The sequence below is a fragment of the Alligator sinensis genome, unplaced genomic scaffold (assembly GCF_000455745.1).
Source record: "Alligator sinensis unplaced genomic scaffold, ASM45574v1 scaffold410_1, whole genome shotgun sequence".
NCBI classification, from domain to species: domain Eukaryota; kingdom Metazoa; phylum Chordata; order Crocodylia; family Alligatoridae; genus Alligator; species Alligator sinensis.
The window spans coordinates 1,528,658-1,551,057 of record NW_005841972.1 but is presented as its reverse complement, the minus strand read 5'-3'; the positions used below and the strand labels follow the sequence as shown (position 1 = coordinate 1,551,057).

Below are 22,400 nucleotides of genomic sequence, written 5' to 3'. Positions count from 1 at the left end.
GGTTTAGCATGCTAGCACCTTACAAGGTAGACGTTACAGTTTTTTCAGCACTCCGGCCAAAAATGTTTCCTACTCCTGGACCAGATTCTGTCCTACATTCTAGCTCTAGTTTATTATACAGACAGCACAAGATGGCTAAAAAACAACTTGGTCTGGCCAGTGACAGTTTCCCCAATGTGAGAAACTTTTCTCAGCTTCTGTTATGGAAGTACATGCTTTATATGTAGAGAAATAGTTAAGAAGGTGTCACTAACAGTAGTGTAAGGGGTACACCTCTTGTCAAACTGTTAAGCCCTGCTCTACCAACTCTTAATTTTTGTACTATAAAAATGCATCTACCTTACTCATTTGCCAACACTTTGCCATGATGGCCTCAAGCCACCAAAAGCAGGGGGGAACTGAAAGTCACTATTAGAATGCAGAACTGAGTTAAATACATTTGTATGTTTAGGTGTTGTCCGCTATCCTCGTGCAAAGAGAAGTAATCTTCAAGGGGAGGAGACCAAAACTGCCCTGGATATGGAAATGGAACAGGAGTCAGCTGTGGATAAACATAACCTTGAACGAAAGTGTGCAATGTTGGAATACACCACGTATGTTGTCTTTTCACCATGTTCTCTCACTGAATGAATAGGTTAAAATGAACAGTTCTGCATGTAAGGACATCCACAGGCACAGTCTAACAGACGATACATTGTTGAAGAGACAAAACATGCACATCCCGTTTAATGCTATAAAAAAGTCTGAAGCACTACAGAAATGTTCTTTGAAATAGAGAGGTAGATGGAAGTGCTGGCTCTATTACTGCCCACAGAGCTGCAGCCCAATGAAGACCAGGTCCTGCTGCTCTGTTTACCGTTACTGTGGTAGTGGCAACAGGGTCCCCACTGTAGAGGACAGGACTAGTGCTGCAGCACTATTTTGGCAGCAGCAATCTGCTGCTGACACCACCAAAATTGCAGTGCCTTCCAATCACTGTCAATGAATGGCTTCCCACAGATCATTGCTAGCGTGCCTGGTGGTTCCCCTTCCCTGGGGAGAAGAGAGAAGTTTGAATCAAGCCCACAGACATGCTCCCCTGGAGCAGGGGAGCAAAGGAAGAGGTGTTTCCCTCTATGGGAACAAAGATAGGGAAATAGGGGGTGGTTTACTGTATTGCTTTTTTATTATCGTTTAATTTTGGATAATATGTTTCCTTTGGGAAGATGAGTGAGTTTTGGGACAGCCACAGGCTACTTTTGAGAATGGCAGGAATGAGCTTAGGAGAGATGGTAAGGAAGGGAGGGGATTCCCTTGGTTGTGATGTAGGGGAGCAGGAGAGGGTAGGAATAAGAGGGAATCATATATGCTGTTGGGGAGAGGAATTGTTGCTTTCTTTTATGAAGGTAGTGCATGTGGGTTGGGAAACAAGGATGGATTGGGTGAGGGAGATACTGTCCTTTGTTAGAAGCAGGAGTGCAGGAAGGAGTAGGTTGGGGTGGATTGCTTTTGAATATTTTTTTTGTGGGGGGAAATGTTTTGGTTGTATATTCTTATTTTAATATTTTATTTTGTTTATATAGCTTTTTATCTCTTATAATAAGTCATCCTGAGCTCTTTGGGCTAAGGATGGCAAATGCATCAAATAAATAAAAACCCCTGCTACCCTTAGCTGTACAGCATACCTTTGCAGAGACTTTGTAGCATTCTACCCAGGAACCTGTGAATGTATGTACACTAGGGCTGTTCGAAGCTTCGGGCCCTGATTCAATTCAGCCCAGTTTGGTGGCTGAATCTCTAAATCTGAATCGAATCAGAGGACCCTTCAATCTCTCTGAATCTAATCGAAACCCTCTGAATTGATTCAGAGAGATTCGGCAATTTGAACATAGACACAGCTTTAAATGTTTTTTCTACATACCGCTAGGGAGCAGGCGGCTCGTAAATGCTGCACTGCTGGGGCTCATGGAGTGTCACACAGAAGCGTGGGGGGGTCCCCAGTGCGCTCGGCAGCAGACCCGGAAGTGGACCAGAAACGCTTCCGGTCCGCTTCCGGGTCTGCTGCATAGCGCACTGGGCCCCCCACCAGGTCCCCGTGGCTCAGCAGCTGGTGTCTCCTGGGTCTGGTTGGGGCACCTGGGGTCCCCCTGCAGCCAATTGCCAAGCTGGGGGAATGCAGGGGGGCCCGCCACGTGCTCCCCAGCAGACCTGGAAGTACTTCTGGTCCCCTTCCGGGTCTGCTGCCGAGTGCGCTGGGGACTTCTGTGGGGACACTCCATGCACCCCAGCATCGCAGCACTCACAAGCCGCGCTGGTACTTCAAGGTATGTAGAAAAAACTTCTAAAGTTGTGTCTATGTCCGAATCCCTGATTCCCTGAATCAGCATTGAATCTTCAGATTTGGATTCCACCAAATCGAATCAGGGACAGTGATCTGAATCAACAAATTGAATCCCTGTCCCTGATTCGCGCCGAATCCGAATCAAATAGGGCCTGCTTCGCACACCCCTTGACACTGTTTTTGTAGCACTACAAAATGCTGAGACATTTCTAGTGCTACAAATGTATGTCTCCCCACAGGCTAAAGCAACATGTGATTTAAAATTATAATATTTAGCCTGGTAGAGTTCCCATCTTGGGGTCCATCTACCTAAAAGAGCAGATAGTTGTGATCTTTCCTTTGTTTTCAATTGACAGGTCTAGTTCAAAGACCGGCTTTGTGACCAAGTGACAGTGCTTTGCATTTCCTTGCCAGAGCTGTAACCAAAACTGTAACCAATTTCCCTCCCTAAGCCAGCAGCAGAGAGAAGCTCTTCTCGATATTTTTAGCTTTCACTTCTAATGACTTTCGTACCGCACACCTCCCTTATTGGCCAAGGTCTTCAACTCCAGCCATAAACTGCTGCCAGCCCCCATTTTACAGATGTGCTGTTCTTTCAGTCTTGTATGTCACCTCAATTAAAGACTTTTTAAGTTTATAGCTTCTGTTTTACTTAGCATTCTCTCCAGATCAGTGACCCAGATGGTAGCAAGAATAGTATTTAACACTGCATTTGGAATGTAGTTAATGATTTTGCAGTCACTTTGGTTGCAGCATCTGGTATTCAGTTCTCTTCTTCAACACTGAAAATCCAATTCCTACATCCTGGGTAACAAAATTGAATAGAAAATCAGTATTCTTGCCAGCCTTCTTCAAGGTGAGGGTTGAAGAAGTGCACACATACACTCTTTTCTGCAGTTCTACACCAGCTCTAGTTGTTAGTCATTTTGCTCTTTTTGCTGTGCACATGCATCCATTAGCAATGGTCTTGTCATGTTCTCATAAGATAGTTATTGTTTGTTTTTCTCTCTGTCCCTTAGAGGAAGTCGAGAAGCAGTGGATGATGGAACTATTCCTGGGGATGGCTTGGGAGCTGGAGGTCTAGATTCCAGCTTCTATGGCCATTTAAAACGCAATTGGATTTGGACAAGTTACATCATTAACAAAACTAGGAAGGTGAATATTTTAAAGTGGCAATTTAATATTTAAAAAAAATGCTAGAAGTTAATATAGTTCACTTTATAGGAATATTTGTCACTTTACCTGTGTGTGTTCTCAGTGGTATGTGTCCTTATGAGGCTTTGTTTTACCAGCGCATTAGACGAACCATAATTAATGACATGATTAGTTACTTAGCTAACTTCTAATATGAGTCAATTACATATTTGGGTCTGGGTTTTGTATGTGTTTCTATGCATTTCTCTGAACTGTGTAGCTCCTTAGGTGCATGTCTTATTTTTATCTATTTTAATGGCACATTTAGTCAGAAGACGGTTCACTACACATCGTAAGTAAAAAGCCAAGATATCTAAATAACTGTAGTAGTCTCATACCCACCGTAACATGAAAGTTGGCAGTTGAGGGCGATCCAGGCTGACCTTGACAGGCTCAGGAAATGGGCAGATGAGAACCTGATGGTGTTTAAAACTGAAAAATGCAAGGTTCTCCACCTCAGGAAGAAAAACCTGCAGCATCCTTATAGGCTCAGCAGTGCTACATTGGCTAACACTACAGATGAAAGGGACTTTGGGGGTCATGATTGACCACAAGATGAACATGAGCCTTCAATGTGATGCTGCGGCTAGTAAAGCGAGCAAAATGCTGGCTTGCATCCGTAGATGCTTCTCAAGCAAATCCCGGGACGTCATTTTCCCGTTGTACTCGGCCTTGGTGAGGCCGCAGCTGGAGTACTGCATCCAGTTTTGGGCTCCACAACTCAAAAAGGATGTGGAGAAGCTTGAGAGAGTCCAGAGAAGAGCCATGCGCATGATCAGAGGTCAGGAAAACAGACCTTATGACGACAGGCTGAGAGCCACGGGTCTCTTCAGCCTGGAAAAGCACAGGCTGATGGCCACCTATAAGTTTATCAGGGGTGTTCACCCAGGATCTGGGGGAACGATTGTTCACCAGATTGCCCCAAGGGATAACAAGGCCGAATGGTTATAAACTCCTGCAAGACTGTTTCAGGCTGGACGTAAGGAAGAATTTCTTTACTGTCTGAGCCCCCAAGGTCTGGAATAGCCTGCCATCGGAGGTGGTTCAAGCACCTACATTGAATGCCTTCAAGAGAAATTTGAATGCTTATCTTGCGGGGTTCCTATGACTCCAGCTGACTTCCAGCCCCCTGCCCGAGGGGCAGGACTCTGATCTTCCAAGGTCCCTTCCAGCCCTAATGTGTGTGAAATCTATGAAACTTTAAACCTCCAAAAAAATCACACAAGGTTTGGAGGCAACCCTGTATTGCCAGGCAACACAGGGTCTTCTATGCTCTTCTCTCATAGAATCATAGAAAATTAGGGTTGGACGAGACTGAAGGAGGTCATCTAGTCCAAACCCCTGACCAAGCAGAAGCACCCCCAACTATATCAACCAACGCAAGGCTTTGTCTAGCCAGGTCTTACAAACCTCCAAGAATGAAGATTCCACCACCTCTCTGGGTAGCATGTTTCAGTACTTTTTTACCCTCCTAGTGAGAGATTTTACAAATATTTAACCTAAAGTTCCCTTGCTGCAACTTTAGAGCATTGCTCCTTAATCTGTCATCTGCCACCACAGATCAGTCTAGCTCCATCCTCTTTGGAACCACCCTTCAGGTAGTCCAAGGGAACCACCCTTAGTCTTCTCTTCTCCAGGCTACATAAGCTCAGTTCCCTGAACTTTACTGCATAAGTCGTGTGCCCCAGCCCCTTAACCATTTTTGTTGCCCTCCACTGAAATTTCTCCAATTTGCCTACCACTCTGTAGTGGCGGAGCCCAAAACTGGACACAGTACTACAGATGTGGCCTCACCAGTGCCAAATATAGGGTAATAATTACTTTCCTTGATCTGCTGGCAATGCCCCCACTAATGCAGCCCAGTACACAACAATAGCACACTGTTGGCTCATATTCAGCTTACTGGCCACTGTAACTCCCAAGTCCTCTTCTTCACAGCTGCTGCTTAGCCAATTACTCCCACACCTGTAGCAACACATGGGATTCTTCTGTCCGAAGTGCAGAACCCTGCACTTGCCCTTATTGAACCTCCATGAGATTTCTTTGGGCCCAATCCTCCAATTTGTCTAGGTCACTCTGAATTGTAACCCTTCCCTCCAGCGTATCTGCTACACCCACCAGCTTGATGTCATCTGTGAACTTTCTTAGGGTGCAATCCATCCCATCTTCCAGATTGTTAATGAAGATACTGAACAAAACCGGACTCAGAACTGACCTCTGGTGCACCCCACTTTATACTGGGTGCCAACTAGACCTTGAAACATTGAGCACTACCCATTGAGGCCAACGATCCAGCTAGCTTTCTATCCACCTTACAGTCCATTCAACCGAACAACCCGTACTTCCTTAGCTTGCTTGCAAGAATGCTGTGGGTTGCTGTATCAAAAGCCTTGCTAAAGTCAAGGTACATCGCATCTACTGCTCTCCCTGCATTCACAGAGCCAGTCATCTCATTATAGAAGGCAGTCAGGTTGGTCAGGCATGACTGGCCCCTGTTAAATCCATGCTGACTATTCCTAATCATTTTCTTCTCCTTCAAGTGCTTAGAAATGGTTTCCTTGAGGACCTGCTGCATGATTTTTCCAGGAACAGGGGTGAGGCTGACTGGCCTGTAGTTCCCTGGATCCTTCTTCCATTTCTTAAAGACGGGCACAAAATATTTGCCCTCTTCTAGGGGTGCACCGATAAGAGATTTTGGGGCTGATACTGATAGCTGATATTTAAGGACGCATATCGGCTGATACCGATTCGATATCCAATACAGCTGCCATCAGCTGGTAAGTCTGTTGTGGTGGAAGGGGCTTGGGGGAGAAGATCCTGCTGTGAGGGAGGGGGCAGGGACAGGCGCTATCCAGCTGGGGCAGATAGGGGTGTGGGATGGAGGCGCGGCTCATGGGGTAGGGGTGGCTCCCACTGCTGCTTGCACCCCAGGAGGTTAGCAGGGTATGTGCCTCCAGATCTGTGCAGTGCGGGTGGCAGCTGCAGGGTGGAGCCGGCACTGTGCAGGGCTGTTTTTGCCGGGGGTTGGGCTTGGAGCAGGCACCAGCGGCACTGGGAGGAAGCTGCAGCCAACCCAGATTTCGCTGCAACTCCATTCCCAGCCCTGCACCACCGCCCACCGCAGCCTCAGCTTTTCCCGGCACTTGGGTAGAGGCAGGATGTTCAGCCAGGGCTGCAATGGTGTGGGGCTGGGAGCAGAGCTGTGGCGAAATTTGGGGTGGCTGTAGGCTCCTCTCAGTGCTGCTGGAGCCCACTCTGAGCCCAGTTCCCAACAAGAAGAGCCCCACGCGGTGTCAACTCCGGCTTCTCCCCACAGCTGCAGCCCATGCCATGCCGCGCATATCAAGGGGCACAGGGCCATCCCCGCCCTCCCAGGATGCAAGCAGCGGCAGGAACTGCCATCAGCCCACAAGCTGTGCTTCCCCCCTGCCCCGGCTAGGCGATGCTTGCCTGTGCCCCTGCCCCCTCACTGCGGGGAGCATTTATCTGCCCCCCCACACTCCTTCCATCCCTCCTCCCCTTCCGACTTACCAGCTGGAGGGAGCTCTCCATGCTGCCATCTCTACTTCGTGCTGTGCTGTGGCTGCATGCAGCATGGTCATTTATCAGCCCCATAGGGCCAATATCCTATATAGACAATTTTCTTCTTGTCGGTACCGATCCAATATTGAACTGATGTACCCTTTTCCCTCTTCCAGTCATCTGGGACCACCCCAATTGCCACAAGTTTTCAAAGATAATGGCCAGTAGCTCGGCAATCATGTCAGTCAACTCCCTCAGCACTCTCAGATGCACTGCATCCAGACTCATGGACTTGTACACATTCAGTTTTTCTAAATATTCCCCAACCTGTTCTTTCAGCACCGAGGGCTGCTCACTTTCTCCTGAAAATGCTGCCCAGTGTAGTAGTCTGCAAGCTGACCTTGCATGTGAAGACCAAAGTAAAAAAGGCATTGAGTACTTCAGCACTTTCCTCATCTGTCACTAGGTTGCCTTCCCCATTCAGTAAGGGACCCACACTTTCCCTAATCTTCCTCTTGTTGCTGACATACTTGTAGAAACCCTTCTTGTTACCCTTCACATTCCTAGCTAGCTTCAGTTGTGCTTTGGCCTTCCTGATTTCATTCCTGCATGCGCAAGCAATACTCTCATACTCCTCCCTACTCATCTGTCCAAGTTTCCATTTCTTGTAAGCTTCCTTTTTATGTTTAAACTCACCAAAGAGTTCTCTGCTAAGCCAAGCTGGCCACCTGCTGTATTTGCTATTCTTCCTACACATCGGTATGGTTTATTCCTGCACCCCCAGTAAGGTTTCTTTAAAATACAGCCAGCTCTCTTGGACTCCTTTCCTCCTCAGACTGGCCTCCCAGGGGATTCTGCCCATCAGTTCCCTGTGGGTGTCAAAGTCTGATTTTTCTGAAGTGCAGGATCCATACTTGGCTGCTATCCTTTCTTCTTTTGTCAGGATCCTGAACTCGATCATCTCATGGGCACTGCTGCCCAAATTGACATCCACTACTACCTGCCCCACCAATTCTTCCCTGTTTTGTGAGCAGCAGGTCAAGAGCAACACAGCTCCTAGTTGCTCTCTCCAAGACTGGCACCAGGAAGTTGTCTCCAACGCTCTCCAGAAGCTTCCTGGATTGCCTGTGCAGTGCTATATTGCCATCCTAGCAGATGTCAGTGTGGTTGAAGAGAGAACCATGAGAACCAGGGCTGGTGATCTGGAAACTTCCACTAATTGTCTAAAGAAAACCTCATCCTCCTAGTCTGGTGGGCTATAGCAGACCCCCACAACACCATCACCCTTGTTGCTTTCCCCTTTTATCTTAACCAAGAGATTTTCAACAGGCCTATCTCCAGTCTCATACTGGAGCTCTGAGCAATCATACAGCTCTTTTATGTACAGCACAACTCCTCCTCCTCTTCTCCCTTGCCTGTGCTTCCTGAACTGTTTGTACGCATCCATGACAGTGCTCCAGCCATGTAAGCTATCCCACCAGGTCTCTTTTATTCCAGTCACATCATAGTTTCTTCACTGTGCAAGGACTTCCAATGCTTCTTGCTTGTTTCCCAGGCTCCATGCATTTATGTAAGGACACCTGAGGTGATTTAGCTGGTTGTCCTACTTTCTCAAGAAGAAGACTTCCCTTGCTGTCCCCTCCTGCTTCTGCTTCCTTCAGATCCCCCGCTTCCCCACTTACCTCAGGACTCTGTTCTCCATCCCCCAGCAAACCTAGTTTAAAGCCCTCCTCACTAGGTTAGCAAGCATGTTTGCAAAGATGCTCCCCCCTCTTGTCAGGTGGATCCCATCTCTTCCTAGCAAGCCGCCGCCTTGGAACAACATCCCATGGTCAAAGAAGCTGAATCTTGGCTGGCTACACCGCCTGTGTAGCCATGCATTGATCTGCAGGTTGCATCCACTCCTGCCAGGGCCTTCTCCTTATCTAGAAGGATTGAGGAGAACATAACCTGTGTCCCCTTCACCTTTGCACCCAGAGCCCTGGACCCATTGTTGATCTGCTTATACTCACTCCTGGCAGTATCATTGGTGCCCACATGGATGAGCAACATGGGTAACAGAGGGCCAGACAGATGAATTGTGGTAATCCTTCCATGACATCTCAGATCCAGCTTCCCAGACAAGTGGCAGATTTCCCAAGACAAATGGTCAGGCTGGCAGATGGATGCCTCCATCCCCTGCAGAGGAGAGTCTCCAGCTACCACCACCCATCGCTTCTTAGTGGCAGTGGTCTTGATCCTTCCAGCCTGGGGATGACTGACCTGGCATCCTCCTCCAATGGAACGAGCTCCTCTTCTGTTTCTAGGGCTCTATATCTGTTCTCCAGGCAAACTGCTGTAGGTGAAGATGAAGTTTAGTGGCACCTTGGAAAAATCTGTGGTAGAGGTAATAATACTACACAGCCTTTTTGAGGTGCAGAAGTTAAGGAAGAGAGTAAGGAATAGTGGTATGGAAAGTGTGACATGTTTAAGCCCTTTAATTATTCTGTGAGACTTTTTGCCCAAAGTGGGTTTTTCTACCTAGTACTAATGCTGCCTTGATTAATGGTGCAACATAAAGGGCCTCTGGAACTGTGCAAGTACAAGTGAAGATTTTGAAGCAGTGGCAGCTAGACCTAAAACAGCAGTTATAGTTAAGGATGACTAAGATTCTGCTGTGTGATATCAGCTTGTATTTAAAGATAAGGTTGAGTGGAGAATGTGGGAGTGGCTGTATTTTCTGATAATTAAGGTTGAGTGGAGAATGTGGGAGTGGCTGGATTTTCTGATTGTTTTTGTGTGTGCATTTCATGGGGTTTTTTTCTTTTTTGGAAACTCATGTGGAATTTAGAGCACTCTGAAAAACTAATTTAAATGGAGATGTCCACTTGACGATGATGCAGCCCAGGAGCCACTTTATTAGAATGTGGTTAGGAGCTTAAAGGATTTCTTCCAAAAATTTTATTTGATGAAATTAGTAGAAAGTTTAGAAATTTTCAGCTGTGGTGGTGGTGGTGGTCAGTACAGCTTAAACATTCTGAAACGGTCTCAATATTTAGTAGCGAGTACATGAATATATCTTGCCAACTATGCCACTATCATTCATGTTAAAAATCTCTTAAAGAACAGAATACTGTGATCAGTTGTTCAAAGACATTGTTGGATGTATTACTATTAAAATCTGTGTATCGTCTGATGTCTATATGCCACCTTAGATGTTTTTGTTGCTTTTAGGAGAACGCAATTTCTGAAAACGGACTTACGCTGAGACTCCAAACTTTCTTAACCAAGCACCCCCTTCCGCTCAGTACTGGAGGTAACATAATGATATATATTGAATTGCAGCTGAACTGAAACCCTTTGATCAAAATTATAACTATAACATAAGTTCTTCTAATCCATACCATATTAGAAGACACTTTGGGTCACCGCTGGGACAGTGAAAAAAGCTTATAACATTTTTCTTTCCTATTTCTGAATATGTTTGACAGTATCTAGTCATTTGCCCTTAATCTGGAAGAGTATAAAGATACAGACAAACATACTTCTTCACCACTTCAAAAGCTGTTACATTGCAACTGTTATGTCAGTCTGATATTGTAGCAGTATACATTAGTTGTAACACCAGAAGTGTGACCCTGAATGAAGCAGGGTTAAATATGAAGCAGTTTGGCTTTTCTTATTATTACTTTAGAATCATGCAGACATGAAAATTGCATCGTAACAGTTTATCAGGGGTCAGCAACATACAGTCTGTGGGCTGGATCCGGCTCACAGAGCTTCAGGGCTTTGTGTGTGCCCATGTCTGTGTCCACACTGGGGCTGAGCAGCAAGCAGCTGCTCCAGGGCCAGGGAGCTTGAAGCTGTGCCCATACCCCAGCTGAGGAGTAGGGGTCTAGAAGAAGAAGCAAAAGCATAGGCATAGCTCCCAGGCAGAGGGGAGCTGCAGAGCTGGAGTCTGCTTTCACGCTACTAAGGCTTCTCCCCACACTTACCATTTTCCCCCTCCCTGCTCTAGTTTAGTCCTGGCACAGCTCCCCTCCAGCTGAAAACTGCACTCTCACTGCAGCCACAGAGCAGGAGAGTGGGAGAAGCAGCAACAGTGCAAGCCTGGCTCCTAGCTACGTGGCTCCAGTGGAAGTGCACACCAGAGCTGGATTGTTCCAGCCTACAGCTTGAAAAAGGTTGCTGGCCTCTGGCTTATATCAAAAGGATATTGATATCAATAGAATTATTACGTTTGTCTGTACCCTAAGAAGTGCAACTTGCAGGAAGGCCAGACAGGTTAATATTGTACTGACTGCAAGCCAGGTTTGCTTCAGGCCTCTAATGTGGATGTAATTGTACTGGGTATATAGTTGTGCTTGTAGTATAGAACAAAAACATTTTCATTTCATGCCTTTCTAAAATAGCTTTCATACTTTTCTATGATTTTTTTTTTTTAATTGTGAAGTGAAATTGGTGACAGTTTTGTCACTAACTTATTTGAGGCCATGATTTGTGCCTATATTTTCCCCCTTTTAGTTTTTAAAAAGTTCCTTCAGCAGCTTGGGAGAATAGAATCACTTTTTTTTTCCTCGTTTTAAGGACATGTTAATACTTTACATGAGTACAGCAAAAATGTTGAAAAATTAAACTTTACTTGAGCACAGTCCTCTGTTTAGTTTGAAAAATAGCTTTTTAAAATAAAAATATTAGACAACTCTGGAGAGAGAAATTGCTGGTGATAAGTACCATAATTTCTTTGTAGAAGAGACAGTTTTCTTTTGCAAAAAAACCCTTGGGCACTTGTATGGTAACTTTTTGTGCTGGGAAAAACACAGTTTGTGTTCAAGTGTAGCTAGATTAATATGTACTTTTGAAAACTGACTTGCTGCATTTAAATGTTGAGAACTGTAAAACTTCTCTATTTCCTTCATTCCTAGCTTCTTTTGTAGCAAACTGTCAAAATCCTGTCACATTTGAAGAAAATCTGTGTGTGTGTGTGTGTGTGTGTGTGTGTGTGTGTGTTTATAAAATCTTCACACTGAAACTTTTTAATTGCCAAATTGAAGTAACATGGTCTACTTCCCGACTTTGAGTTTTCATAATTTTGAAACTTTCAAACCATTTTCTTCAAACTTAGTTTGATTCTATTCCCAAAAGGTCAGAAGACATTAATTAAGCTATATTAATGCAACATTAAGTTTGCATAGTTAAGACCTACAGTTTAGGAAACATGAGCTCAAAAGTTGAATATATCTTTACATTTGGCTCCTTTATATATGTGGATCACTGTAGCAGAAGGCTTGGTGCTCTTGCTACTTTGAGAAGGCAGGCTGCCTGAGAAGCAGCCTTCAGGTGTGCCAGGGGGCAGTTAGGAGTCACATGGCCTTCAGGGGCTGGGCCATCAGTATATAAACCCCAGAGCTGGAGCTGGGCACGTAGTCTAGCCCTGACAGCCATGGTGCAAAGAGCTGCTGGGCAGCCAGGCTGCAGCAGGGCTCCTGGTTAAATTCTGAGCTGAGGTAAGGAACAATGGTGGTCGGTGGAGAGGACTAAGGGGAGGTAAGGAAGTCCCAGCTGGCCCAGGGAGAGAACAGAAGGTCGAAGTGCCTTTAGGTCTCACTGGCCTAGGAGTGAGGCCAGGGCTCAGGCAGGTCTGAAGGCCAAGAGCCACAGCTGGAGACTGGCAGGGCTGGAGGGCCTGTGTGACTTAACTGGCCTAGGAGCAGGGCCAGGGTATAAAAAGGTGTGCAGGCCAGAAGGGCTACAGCCACAGACCGAGGAGTGTCAGAGTGCCTCTAGCCCAGGGAGGGGCTGATGTAAGGATGAACAGAGCCTTCTGCTACAGTGGTCCACATAGGAGTGGTTAAGATTTGATTAGTATGTGTGACATTAGTGAGGTATGGATGTGAGTACTAGGGACAATGGAGCCCACATAATTGTCCCTTAAGTCTATGAATAAGGACACCTGTGTCCATGAATGTGAGACCAGGCTGCTGCCCTTTTTCTAAAAGATAAATACATCAGGGCATGGTAGGCAAGTGGAAGGGGAGATTGCTCAAAAGAGAGTGAAGTTAATGAGAGCTGAGGGAACTTCAAGGGTATTACGGCCACGCCTGGAGTGGGACACCATTACAATCGCATTCTAGTCTTTATACAATCACCTCTTTCTTTATATGCAGATATCAAACCTGTAGAAACACTATGGAGAGGTGTTCAGTTCCAACACTAAGAATTTCCAAGAAATTCTTACTGCTGGAAAAATAAGTCAGAATCTGAGGACCACAGGCATTCTGGCCCCCAGGCTGGTGAGCTACACAAATGCTTCTAAGGTGATCTTGCCAGACAGGGGACAGTAGTGAGCTGCTTCCAAGATTGGGAAAGGGGGAAAGCTGTCAGTGAGCAGCTGGCATCTGCTGAAAAGTAGCAGATGCCAAGGACAGCCCCTTGCTCTATAGGAGTGTCAGGAACAAGGAGAACTGCTTTCCTTGCCCCTTTCACACCATAGTAGTGCTGCTGCCAGAGCTCCACCTCTTGCCAGGCCCCTTGTACTGTGTGGTGGGGAGAATTCCATAACCCTAAACAACCCCATCCTGGTCCTGCTATTATTCCATTGATTGGCAGAACAGGCAGAAGAGAAGTTAGATTAGGGTAGGGGAAATCCTGCCACCCCATGATAAGTCCTCAGGGAGACCTGGAATTGTTCATTTAACGGCGGGAATACCTGGAGCCCTTGAATAGTCCCTGTGTCTGTTCAAGGGACAGGAGACATTGATGCCAAGGCTTGACCCATTCCATGGAGACCCCAGAATGGTTCAAGTCGTAGGAGAATGGCCCCCGCCCCTTGGATACAGTATTAAGGGCCATTGATTCCACCATGTATACAGTCCTGGGATTCTCTGGAAGTGTTCATGTAGTGGCAGGAATCACTACCACAGCCTGAATAGTCTGAATGCTGGTCAAGCATGGGAGCTGGGTCCCCACAGGAGTTCTTGACAGGTCACCACTAGCCAGTGCGCTCTCTCCCTCACCCTTGGAAGGGGTGGGAAAGTAGAGAACTGTGGGATACTGGGGTCCTGAGAGAAACATATAGGTGTCCAAGGTTGTTCTAGAAAACTTCTCTGATTGCTGTTGTAAGTGCTGTCTTTTTTTTTTTGTTTTTTGTGAAAGAGCTGGTTTTCTTCCACCAAAAAAACCCTTAAATGCCTATATGCTGGCTTTTTAGGCCAGGAAAATTGCCTTTTTCCTGGTACAAATGTGTAACGCCAGTTCATGGCCACTGTCACTGAGAAATAATATGTGATGACATGACAGTACTGAACATTTCAGAGAGTCACAGTTCAAGTCTAATGTTATGCAACTTTACCATTTTGATTTTTTTTTTTAATAACTTACTATTGTGTTGCAGACTTTGCTATAAAATTCCACTGATGTAAATGTACTTCTATTTAGGCAATAAAATGAATATTTTGGGAGATACAAGAGTAAGAGCAGATACCCCAGCGCAGAGGGAAGAGTGTATTGAAATTGACAAAGAAGCAACACAGGATAGAACCAAGAAAGTCAGGGGTGGAAAAAGTCAGAAAAGGAAGAGGATTAAAAAAGACACTGGAAAGAAGGCAAAGAAAAGAAAGAGAGGTAAGTTACTACATGGCTTGCCATTAAGATTACATTAAAACAAAGCTTCTCTGTGTGCTGCCACATCAATTCAGAAGAGCTATGATCAATGTAGAAGAAGCATTGAGAGTCAAAAACTGATACTGCCCTCCAGATGAAGAGAGTTAGAGTTATCCAGTGCCATGTGGTTTTGTGATATCAAAGGAGGGGCATAGTACCATGCTGGATCCAACATCCTTTAGCTTAGTTCTTTCATATTTCTATTGCTCTTTTGTACCAGCTGCAGAATTGCACACCCTAGCCTGGATTAAGCTAATTTTTTTTTGTCATTCCACCTTAGTTTTGTAGTCACATATTGAGCCCATTCTCCCATGGAGGGTCTTAAGGCAGTCATCTGCCTTTATTGTAGAAATCTGTCCCAGGTTTCCATTCTCTGTTTTCCTGCACTTACTTGCATCATCTTCCCTCTCCTCACTTACATTCATATTTCACTTTTCCAACCATTGGTGTCTGTCACTTCCTCTACCTCCACTTCCTCATTTTCCCAAACTTTTTTACATTCTTCAGTTTTCTTCCCAGCCTCCTTGGCACGCCACTTTTCCCTCTCACACTCTGGAATATTGATTCATGTAATCCTGATGACTGGCCTTGATCCACTACAGGTTTCTGAGGCTTAAGTTCTCTCTCCCTTAACCCTGAACCTGGGTTGGAGATACCAGACCTCTCCTAAAAGACTACTTCATCTAGCTCTTCTCTTCCTTTTTTATTTTGATAGCTTTTATCTCATATCTCTTTCTGCTGACTACTGTCTAATGCTTTACTGCCTCGAATTTTTTTGTGGAAAATGCAGTTTTCTTGCAGACCAAAAAAACCGAACCTTTTGGGTTAGCTGTATGATAGTGTTTTGTGCCAGGAAAAATGCAGTTTACATTCAAGCATAGCCAGATTAATATGTATTTTTGAAAACTGACTTGCAGCATTTAAATGTTCAGAACTGTAAAACCTCTCCATAGTGTTCTGTTGTCTCCTAATATTCTGGATGTCTCATACCCATATGCTTCAGTCCGGAACATTTTGCCTTAACAGTTCCCTCTCCTCATGCCTTTGTACCAAAGAGACAAAGGTAGTTCTTTCAACTCCTTGGATGCAAATGGAGCATTCTTCTCTTGCTGTTCCTAATGGCCTTTGAACCTCAAGAAAACGCTTGATCTTCCCCATGTTTCCTGTCTTTCTCAACACTTGCACTGCCCTGGGAAAAGTGTTTAGGAGTCTTTTTTCAGTTGTACTACTTTTAATTCTATTTGGCTTTTCTCTGACCAGGGCAACAGGTAGCATTTAGGCTATGGCTTGGTACCTATTTCCTGCATCCCTTCACCAGGGAAGTGGTCCTCGCCCCTACCTTGGGCAAATTCAAGAGGAGGTTGGATGATCACCTGTCTGGGGTCTTGTGAACCCAGCATTCATTCCTGCCTGTGGCAGGGGGTCAGGCTAGATGATCTGTTCAGGTCCCTCCTGACGCTAGCTACTGTGAAACTATGAAACTTCCACCTCAGCAATAGAAGTATTCAGTTAGGCCCCTGCCACACTTTACAGTTAAGGCATGATTAACCAGTTAATCAGTCTTTAAGTTGTAACTTGGCTAAACATTCAATCAATTAATGGTATGATAAAATGAGGAATAAGCCACAAAGTTATCATAAATTTTCTGTGGAATAACTTTGACTCGTTCGATTCATGGAATGATAGGAATATGTGGCCAGGGGCTATCCAACAACTGATGGTGCACCCCTGTGTCTGGGATCCTTATGCACTTCTGCAGATGAGTCCCATCAGCTGATGGACTCTCAGCCATAGGGGCACCCCATACACTCCTGCAGCTGGGAGTCCTATCAACACATGGGGCTCACAGCTGCAGCCCCATGCTGCAGGCTGTCATCTGTGGACTCCCATCCATGGGACCTTGCTGTTCCCTAGTGCAGGGAGAGCTCAGGCTCCTCCTGCACCAGCAGTAGGGTGTGATTTGATCTGATGCTGGATCCCACAATCACAACCTCCTGCCATGCATACGTGGCATGGCAGGAGGTGTGATTGTATGCATCATACATCAGATCCTATCCCACCTTTACCGAAACTCTTGCAGGGGCCTCAGAGTCCATTTGGCAGCAGCCTCAGCCTTTTACCCAGCAGTCTGAAGGTGGCAGGTGTCTCCTTGGAGTTGTAAGCAGTAGGAGACTGCAGTTTGGAGGAAACGGAGTAATGGGAAAGTAAGTACCACAATCTATCCCCTTTGATGCAGAAATACAAAGAGATACAGGATTGGAACATACTCTATATATACTAAGGCAGATAACCTCTGATCTAAACTCAAGGACATGAGACATACAAGTGGGGTTGTGTTTGTAGACAGTATATTTTCAAAGACTCCAGTTACAGATCAGTAACTTTTTATATTGGAGACTAGTCATGTTCCACTTTGTCTCATAGGAGCACAGGTCCCATTCAGTTCTCAGGTCATAGACACCAGTCCTATATCACAGACACCACATTGTATAATCCCACAAGAACATAATGTATCATACTGGGTCATAGAATCATAGAAAATTAGGGTTGGAAGGGACCTCAGGAGGTCATCTAGTCCAACCCTCTGCTCAAAGAAGAGCCATCCCCAACTAGACCGTCCCAGCCAAAGCTTTATCTAGCCAGGTCTTGAAAATCTCCAAGGATGGAGATTCCACGACCTCTCTGGGTAACCTGTTCCTGTGTTTTACCACTCTCCTAGTGATAAAATTCTTCCTAGTATCTAACTTAAACTTCCCTTGCTGAAACTTGAGACCATTGCTCCTTGTTCTGTCATCTGCTACCACTGAGAACAACCTAGCTCCATCTTCTTTCAAACCTCCCTTCAGGTAGATGAAGGCTGCTATTAAATCCCTTCTCAGTCTTTTCTCCAAACTAAATAAGCCCAGTTCCTTCAGCCTCTCCTCATAAGTCATGTGCAGCGTTCCCTCTAAGCTGCGTGGCCGTGCAGGTGCACCTGGCAGTGTGGCATGAGCATGCTTGCACAGCCTCACACACGACACAGCTTAGATAGAATGCTGGTCATGTGCCCCAGCCCCCAAACTATTTCTGTTGCCCTCCAGTGGACTCTCCAATTTGTCCATATTATTCCTTTACTGGAGGGTCCAAAACTGAAACCAGTACTCCACATATGGCCTCACCAGTGGTGAATAGAGGGGAATAATCACTTCCCTTGACCTGCTGGCAACACACCTGCCAGTACAGCCCAGTATACCATTGGCCTTCTTTGCAACAAGGGCACACTATTGGCTCATATTCACCTTATTGTGCACTGTAACCCCCAGGTCCTTTTCTGCAGAGCTGCTACCCAGCCCACTGTAACCCCCAGGTCCTTTTCTGCAGAGCTCCTCCCCAGCCAGTCAGCCCCCAGCTTATACCAGTGCATGGGATTGTTCTGTCCTAAGTGAAGGATTTTGCACTTGTCCTTGTTGGACCTCATGAGATTTCTTTTGACCCAATCCTCCAATTTATCTAGGTCGCTCTGAATCTTAGCCTTACCCTCCAATGTATCTACTATTTCCCCTCCCCAGCTTGGTGTCATCTGCAAATTTGCTGAGGGTGCACTCTGTGCCATCTTCCAGGTCATTAATGAAGACATTAAACAAAACCGGCCCGAAGACTGACCTCTGGGGCATTCCTCATAATACTGGCTGCCAACTAGATATCAAGCTATTGAGCATTACCCTCTGAGCCTAATGCTCCAGCTGGTTTTCTGTGCATCTTACAGCCCATTCATCCAGCCCATATTTCCTTAGCTTGCCTGCGAGAATGTTGTGGTCAAACCAATGGTTCATCAAGCCCAGCTGCCTGTCTCCAGCAGGGGGAGCCACCACTTCCTCCTGAAGCAGTGGTGGGCAAAATATGGCCCAAGGCCCCGATATGGCCTGCCAAGAGATTTTGTCTGGCCCACAGTGGGTCTCAGTCCCACCCAGCCCAGGCATGAGGGGCAGCCCAGGCTATGGTGCATACAGCTGGTCCTGCTGCCCCAGGCGTGCTGTGGGGCTGGGCCAGCGTGGTGGCCAGACTCCACTTCCCAGCACCCCCTGCAGTGGCAGCTCCTTCCAGCTGCCACTCCCAGCCCCAGCCCCATTGCCCAGGCACCCTAGCCCATCTGTCCTGCACCCACCACTGAGGACAGGACCTGTGTGGGTAGGGCATTCAGCTGAGCAGCTGGGATGGGCACTCAGGTGAGCAGCTGGCAGGGAGCAGCGTCTAGGAGCGAGACAGTGGTCGGGGCCAGGGAGACCCCAGGATCTTAGTTTGGCAACTCTCTTTATGGCCCACAGGCCCAAATAATTACCCACCCGTGTTGTGAAGGCTCTACAAGCTGGCTGGGTCCAGGAGTAGGAGCTCTTCAGACATGCCACAGGCTCCTACACCACTTCTGGGCTCACAACCACACTGCCTTGCCCTCTCAGGGAGAGCATGAAGCTGCTTCCTCCTCCTCCTGCTTCTACTGCTTTGGAGCTAGAGGGGCCTCTAACATTAGCAGAGCACCTCCACCATTCCACCAGTGCCAGCTGCTCCAGTAGCACCCCCATGTCTTTTTTTCCTTTTGTGGTGAGTTCTGTGATCCATCCCCTCCTTTCCCCTGTGTTTGTGTTTGATACTCTTCTATCTTGTCCTCAGTAAGCCAGCAGTGTGCCTCCCTGCTCACTCCTGTGTGTCTGAGTTTGTGTGTTTATCCCCCTCGCAGCCCCCCCACAGTCCAACCGGAGGAGACATCACTACACAACCTCCTTGCAAGCCACCATCCCTTCTTCAGACAGATGGGGAGCCCAAGAGCTCTCACCACTCCAATCACCCCTCCCCACTAGTCCCATGTGGCAGGGCAAGAACTGTCTGAGGGGGCTACTACCCTGGCAGCCTCCAACAAGGAGGCAGCCAATGAGATGGGGGGAGCAAGCAGGGCCAGGGGGCTCAACCTGGACAGTCTCCTCTGGATGGTTCTGTGGGCCCCCCATATCAAATCAGGGCAGAAAGGGCTCCTCAGTTTCTTTTTATACAGTAGGGGGAAAAAAGAAAGGGGCCCAATTCTAAGCCAAAAGCACCAACATTTTCAGGGACTTTGATGCTCCTCATCAAGGAGGTTCCCACCCGCTTAGACCTCCTCCAATCATGCAAGCCCAGCTGCCCAGTGGAACAGCCACACCTTCACCCAGCCCCTGAGACTGGGACCTCCACCCCCTCTGCCCTTCCATCTTGGGCAGGGCTGGCAGCTGGAGCAAGGAAACAGGGTCTAAATTAGCTACCTCATGGAGACATCCTGTGGGGTGGCCAGCCTGTTCTTCAGATCCTCCAGGCCATTGAGATGGTGATGGGCTGCCTGCTTCATCTTGCAGGTTCAGGTATGGGGGTTCCCGTTGAACCTGATCAACATCTATGCCTCTCTACAAAACTTAAGAGATGACCCTGCTCTACTGGCACGTGGTCACCCATCTCTCCACTGTAAGCCCTTTTGAGTGCCTGGTCCTCGATGGGGACTTGAACATCATCCTGAAAGTGCTGAACCAGCAGGGAGTAGAACCTGACTGCAAGATATTCTCTTGGGAGTCATTTCTGTCTACTCCCTGATGGACATCTGGTATGCCCACCACCATGATGACACCACCGCCTTCACTTTTGTCAGGGTACAGGAACATCAAGGACAACATTCCTGGCTGGACAGGATCTACATATCCATGCTGAACACCAACCAAGTCCATGCCTCCAGCATCAGGCCAGCAGGTCAGCAACCACCACCTTGTCTACCCTCAGGTCAGTCTGGCCCAAGCACCTGGCACCAGCCTTCTGCCACTTCAACAACTGCGCCCTGGAGAATGTGGGCTTCACACCAGTCTTCCAGGAGTTCTGACTGGCCTGGTGCAAGCAGCAGTAGGGCTTTCCCTTTGACAAGGAGATGGTGGAACATGCAGACAGTCTGGGGCCAGCTCTTTTGCTACAACTTCCTGCCAGAGGGCACACCTCATGGGAGGGCACTAGTCATCAACCAGCTCAGAGGCAACAGAGGGAGGAGCTTGAGAGGGAGGTATTGGAACTGGAGAAGCACCTGGCCACCCACCCACATAACCCATTCCTCTGCAGAGTGTCAGAAAAGGTGGGGACAGCCCAGGGGTCTGGACACCAGTCATCCACAATGCATTTTTCTAATCACAGGTCAAACTCCTCTGGGATATGGACTGCAGCTCCCCCTTTTTCTACACTCTGGAGATGTTCCCGGAAGTAAATCATATGCTTTCTGGCAGTGGACAGCAACCACCTCGCAGAGCCCACCCATCTGTGTGCAAGCGTGAGGGTCTTCTTATGCAGTGTTCTTCTTGCTGAATCTGCCTGACACTGACTTCTGCCAAGTTGGTGCAGGAGACCAGGGCTGGCTGGAGGGTCATCTTGCCCTAGCTGAACTTTCAGACACCATCTGCCTGATGTACACTTAACAAGTCTCCAGGCATCAGTGAGTTGATAGTGGAATTCTGCTGCACTCTCTGGGGCAACCTCAGCCCAGACCTTACCACAGTCTGGACCAAGTCTGAAGGGGACAGGAAGCTCTCTCTGTTGAGCAAGAGGGCCGTGCTGACCCTGATGCCCAAGAGGGAGGACCTAAGGAACTTGCACTCAGTCTCTCTCTCTCTCCTGTGCACAGACTACACCATAATTCATCATGAAGCCCATCTTCATGCACCTGAAGTCCATACTAATGGACATTAATCCACCCCAACCAGACATGCACAGTGCTGGGACCTAGCATCTTCAATAACCTGTACTTGGTCTAGCATCTCTTTGAGCTCACTTGTAGGGACAGCCTGGCATTCACCCTTCTGCTGTCTGCCTCCACAGAGTGCTTTGTCAAGCTCATTTGGATGCTGATGGAGCCCTTCCCCTTCGGGCATGGAGTGCATCAAGGCTGCCTATTGTTGGGCCAGCCCTACACTGTTGCCCTCAGGCCTTTCCTGTGCCTCCTGAACAAGCGGATGATGGGGTTAGTGCTTAGGGAGCCAGTCATGAGAGTGGTCTTTTTGACATATGCCAACAACATACTCCTCCCTGTACAGGCTCCAAGTGACCTGACACAGGTAGAGGCCTGCCAGTCCATCTGCCTGGTGGCATCTTCTGCCTAGGTCAGCTGGGTCAAGAGCTCTGGCCTGACAGCGGATGACAGGTGGCATCTGGCTCCAGCTACAAATGGCATATATGGCCAAGCCTGAACCGACTGAGAGTGGGTCTTGGAAGATGCAACTGTCTCATGAAATCATGGTGCTTCTATGTAGGGCCCTGAGAGAACTGTGGATTTCTTGTAAAAAAAAAAAAAAAAAAAAAAAAAAAAAAAAAAATTACATGCAGTACATGTGCAGGTAAAGTATCATTTTTCATGGAATATTCACGGAACTACCACTGATATTGGCAAATGGGTCCTGGTAGTTCCGTGAATATTCCGTGACAAATGATACTTTACCTGCGCACATGTGGCAGGCAAGCACACAGCCATAGGTGGTGGACAGCCAGGGCCAACGGGGTTTAGCCCTCCAAATGTAGAGCAGCCCAGAGGGCCACAGGGCAGCCCAGGCATGGGCTCCAAGCAGCTGCAGCAGGGGGCAGGGGTGTGTTGGGGAGGGATGTGCACAGACAGACCCAGAGCCTGCAGGGATTGCAGTCAGAAGGCATGTGGAGCACTGCCCACCACAGCAGGGAAGTTGGGGAGGGGTGTGGG

The 22,400-nt window shown here is 47.3% G+C and overlaps 1 protein-coding gene across 3 annotated transcripts in view; it reads left to right on the top strand.

Moving 5' to 3' along the window:
- The window catches only part of GTF3C1 (general transcription factor IIIC subunit 1), a 160,378-nt gene that overhangs the window by 74,409 nt on the left and 63,569 nt on the right, over positions 1 to 22,400 (top strand). For 2 of the 3 annotated variants that reach the window (XM_025200611.1, XM_014518635.2), the window contains exons 20-23: positions 452 to 593; positions 3,340 to 3,475; positions 10,250 to 10,331; positions 14,453 to 14,638. In XM_025200611.1, the coding sequence (XP_025056396.1) occupies positions 452 to 593; positions 3,340 to 3,475; positions 10,250 to 10,331; positions 14,453 to 14,638 (546 nt within the window). Of the gene's footprint in view, positions 1 to 451; positions 594 to 3,339; positions 3,476 to 10,249; positions 10,332 to 14,452; positions 14,639 to 16,757; positions 16,882 to 20,324; positions 20,423 to 22,400 lie in introns of all 3 variants that reach the window. The other variant, XM_025200610.1, reaches the window with a different exon arrangement.